General features: G+C 52.8%; 1 protein-coding gene across 1 annotated transcript; it reads left to right on the top strand.

The window, feature by feature from the left end:
- The first annotated feature begins 648 nt into the window (after positions 1-648).
- On the top strand, positions 649-1,758 carry BHLHE22 (basic helix-loop-helix family member e22). Its single transcript, XM_028108858.2, has one exon. It carries the CDS (start codon positions 649-651, stop codon positions 1,756-1,758), a length of 1,110 nt encoding a protein of 369 aa, XP_027964659.2.
- Positions 1,759-3,702: the final 1,944 nt, after the last annotated feature.

Here is a 3,702-nt window from a genome sequence, read left to right as displayed (position 1 = left end):
TACAGATGGCACGCAGAATAATGGAGCAGGCGCCTTTTATAAAGCTCTAGCTGCTGCCTGTCTTCAGACCTGGGAAATGAAACTATTCAGACTCGCGGCCAGATAGCGCCTGCGATTGTTTGTTACCGTTTTAATCCTATTAATTAAAACGTTAACCTGATTGGGTAGAAAGCGCTGTCCCAACAGGCGAGTCTTCTTCATAATAACCTACTCAGAGATAATGATGTAAAAGACTCCCCCGTCTGTGGCGGCGGCTGGTTGATGGGTCCGGAAATCTCTTGAAGGTGAATCCAAGCAAGATAAACGGTGCGGAGAGGCGGCGCGGGGCTGGGCTCAGAGCGGCGGCGGCAGCGGCGGCGGCTCCACTCCCTCCGCGCCCACCCTCCCACCATGCGGGGCCGCGGCCCATGGTGAGCCCCAGCAGCCAGCACCATCGGCTGGAGACGAAGAAGAAGAAGAAGAGGAGGCGGAGAGCGCGGGGGAAGGCGAAAAAGAAAAAGAAGGGGAGAGGGCTGCCAGCAGCACCGGGACCGACGCGCGCACCAGCCCAGGAACCCGGCTCCGGCGCGTCTGCGGCGCCGCCTGACTCCCTAGCCGAGGCGGCGGCGGCCGGCGCGGCGGGCCGGGGCTGCGCGCCGGCGCCGGACCATGGAGCGCGGGCTGCACCTCGGCGCGGCCGCCGCGGGCGAAGACGACCTCTTTCTGCACAAGAGCCTGAGCGCCTCCACCGCCAAGCGCTTGGAGGCGGCTTTCCGCTCCACGCCCCCGGGCATGGACCTGTCCCTGGCGCCGCCGCCCCGGGAGCGCCCGGCGTCGTCCTCCTCGTCGCCCCTGGGCTGCTTCGAGCCGGCTGACCCCGAGGGGGCAGGGCTGCTGCTGCCACCGCCTGGGGGAGGCGGCGGCGGCGGCGGCGGCGCGGGAGGCGGCGGCGGCGGCGGCGGGGTGGGCGTCCCCGGGCTGCTCGTGGGCTCTGCCGGCGTTGGGGGCGACCCTAGCCTGAGCAGCCTGCCGGCTGGGGCCGCCCTGTGCCTCAAATACGGCGAGAGTGCGAGCCGGGGATCGGTGGCCGAGAGCAGCGGCGGCGAGCAGAGCCCCGACGACGACAGCGACGGCCGCTGCGAGCTGGTGCTGCGGGCCGGAGGCGGCGACCCGCGGGCCTCCCCGGGCGCGGGAGGCGGAGGCGCCAAGGCGACCGAGGGCTGCTCCAACGCCCACCTCCACGGCGGCGCCAGCGCCCCCCCGGGGGGCCCCGGCGGCAGCAGCGGCGGGGGTAGCAGCAGCGGCGGCGGCGGTGGCGGCGGCGGCAGCAGCAGCAAGAAATCCAAAGAGCAGAAGGCGCTGCGGCTCAACATCAACGCCCGGGAGCGCCGGCGGATGCACGACCTGAACGACGCGCTGGACGAGCTGCGCGCGGTCATCCCCTATGCGCACAGCCCCTCGGTGCGGAAGCTCTCCAAGATCGCCACGCTGCTGCTCGCCAAGAACTACATCCTCATGCAGGCGCAGGCCCTGGAGGAGATGCGGCGCCTCGTCGCCTACCTCAACCAGGGCCAGGCCATCTCGGCCGCCTCGCTGCCCAGCTCCGCGGCCGCGGCGGCGGCGGCCGCTGCCCTGCACCCGGCGGTCGGCGCCTACGAGCAGGCTGCCGGCTACCCGTTCAGCGCTGGGCTGCCCCCGGCCGCCTCCTGTCCGGAGAAGTGCGCCCTGTTTAACAGCGTCTCCTCCAGCCTCTGCAAACAGTGCACGGAGAAGCCTTAAACACACCCCACGGAAAACACAAGACCGACCCAAAAGCTAGAGGAAAGTGAAAAGCTGCCCCCCCCACCCCTTTTATTTTGGCCCTCTCTTGTTGTGAAACACTTGCAAAGCAAACAAAGCAGAGGCGAGAACTGAGGAGAAGAATCAGAGACAAATGGGACTTTGAGCCTTGACATCCCCAGAATCTCGGTCTTTGGGGTGGGGAGGGAGGGAGGAGGGAGGTGGAGTTGGGATGAAGTGTGGATGTTTTTTTCTCAGAAAAGTGGCAACTTTGGTGGCAGCCTAGACCGCAGGGAAGCCTAAAAAATAAGTTGGGAAGTAGTCGCTCGGTTATGAAGCGTGGAGAGTATTTATTCAATGGCAAAATACTAATCTTACTAATAATCGTGAATTTGGCTAGTGCTGAGGGGCAGAGGAGTCGTCCGGGGTTGGGTGGCTTGTGGGACGGATTATTCATTCAGACAAATCAGAAAGGGCACTTGAAAATAAATTTTGATTCTGAGCCAGGAGAAAAACTTGAAATGTAGACTTATTTAAGTGGGGGGAAAAAACCAGAAAGAGACACATTGCTATGAAAAGACTTGTATTTTTTATTGTCTCTGAACTTTAATCCTGTGAAAATGCTCAAAAGTTTTGGCAAGAGTGATATTAAAAAAAAAAAAACTGTGGCTGAAAGAATTGCATTTAAAAATATTTATGTGCACCTTGTTACTTTTCACTCTGCAATGATGTATTAGCAATTCATGGTATTTATTTGTTATTCTTCAATGACCCTTCCACATCAACAATATTTATCATGTGTTAAGGTCATGGGTCTTATGTGCAGATTTTTTTAATGCCTCTAAAATTCTGTTTTATAGATTAACTTATTATACTGTGTGCCAAGTGTTTAAAAGGTTTATTTGCCAACAAGTATGAAGAGACATATTGATGTATCTGAGCTGCTTAGGTTTATCAAAGGTCATCTGGATATTTTCAGTTGCATCATCCCTGTATTTAAATTGAGCTTTAATAAATTGCTTCAGTCCAAAAATTACAGGAAAGGTGTATTCTTAATTGATGAATGAATTGATCTCTTTTTTTGAAAGGGGACTCCTTTGCATTCTAAAAGGGAAAGACATCACAGCAATAGATCCTATAAGTAAGAACATGCTAAGCAAATATTTTTCCAGGCTGTGCTGTGCATTTTTAAAAGGTCTAATTTAATTGCTTTTAATATATATGTACATATATAAGTTATTTTAACTGTGGAGAATTATTTAAGTTAAAAGACTGGTTTGATTTGCCTATGGTGTGAAATCCTTTGTTATTTTTCTAAAAAAATAAAATTTAAAAAGAAATAAAATAAAACTAAGGAAGAGCAAGAAGCTATTTACCCAAAGTGAGCTTTCAGTTTTAGTTTGCATGGCTATTTGCCTGCCTTTCTATCCTATGAAAATCAAGAAAACCTTTTTTAAAAATGGAGTCCTGCTATTTTCCACTCCTTGCAGATAATACAAATTCAGTTTGTCAGGTTGGATGGCGAGTTGGGAGCTATGATGGATTCTACTGGCGGGTTTTGGATGTGTAAAGAATGATATATATATTAAATAGGTCAATCAGACTATGACAGCTATGTACGACCATTTGTATGTGTATCTATGTCAGAAAGAATCTTTATTAAAATATTTTGATCAAACATTTTATTATGCTGTGCTTTGTGGAAGGAGCAATCACCTCTCTTCTGTGTTACTCTTTGCTTGAAAGGTAACAAAAAAGAAAGGAGTTTCAGAGAAGGTGGAACTTAAATTTTGGCAGGGATACACAATTAAGAGTAGCCCCAGTTCACTTGTTTACTTGTTAATAGGGTGATGGCTGGGCCTGGTCACTGGAGGAGAGATAAATGGGGTCACTGGTGAGACCCAGAGGAGATCCAGAGCTCCTATCTGCTGGAATGAACTTTGA

This window comes from Eumetopias jubatus, unplaced genomic scaffold (genome assembly GCF_037043125.1).
Source record: "Eumetopias jubatus isolate StellerSeaLion01/CBP00866 unplaced genomic scaffold, mEumJub1_p1.0 scaffold_4, whole genome shotgun sequence".
Taxonomy (NCBI): Eukaryota; Metazoa; Chordata; class Mammalia; order Carnivora; family Otariidae; genus Eumetopias; species Eumetopias jubatus.
The sequence above is the reverse complement of the archived record's forward strand: the minus strand, read 5'-3'. Positions and strand labels throughout refer to the sequence as shown.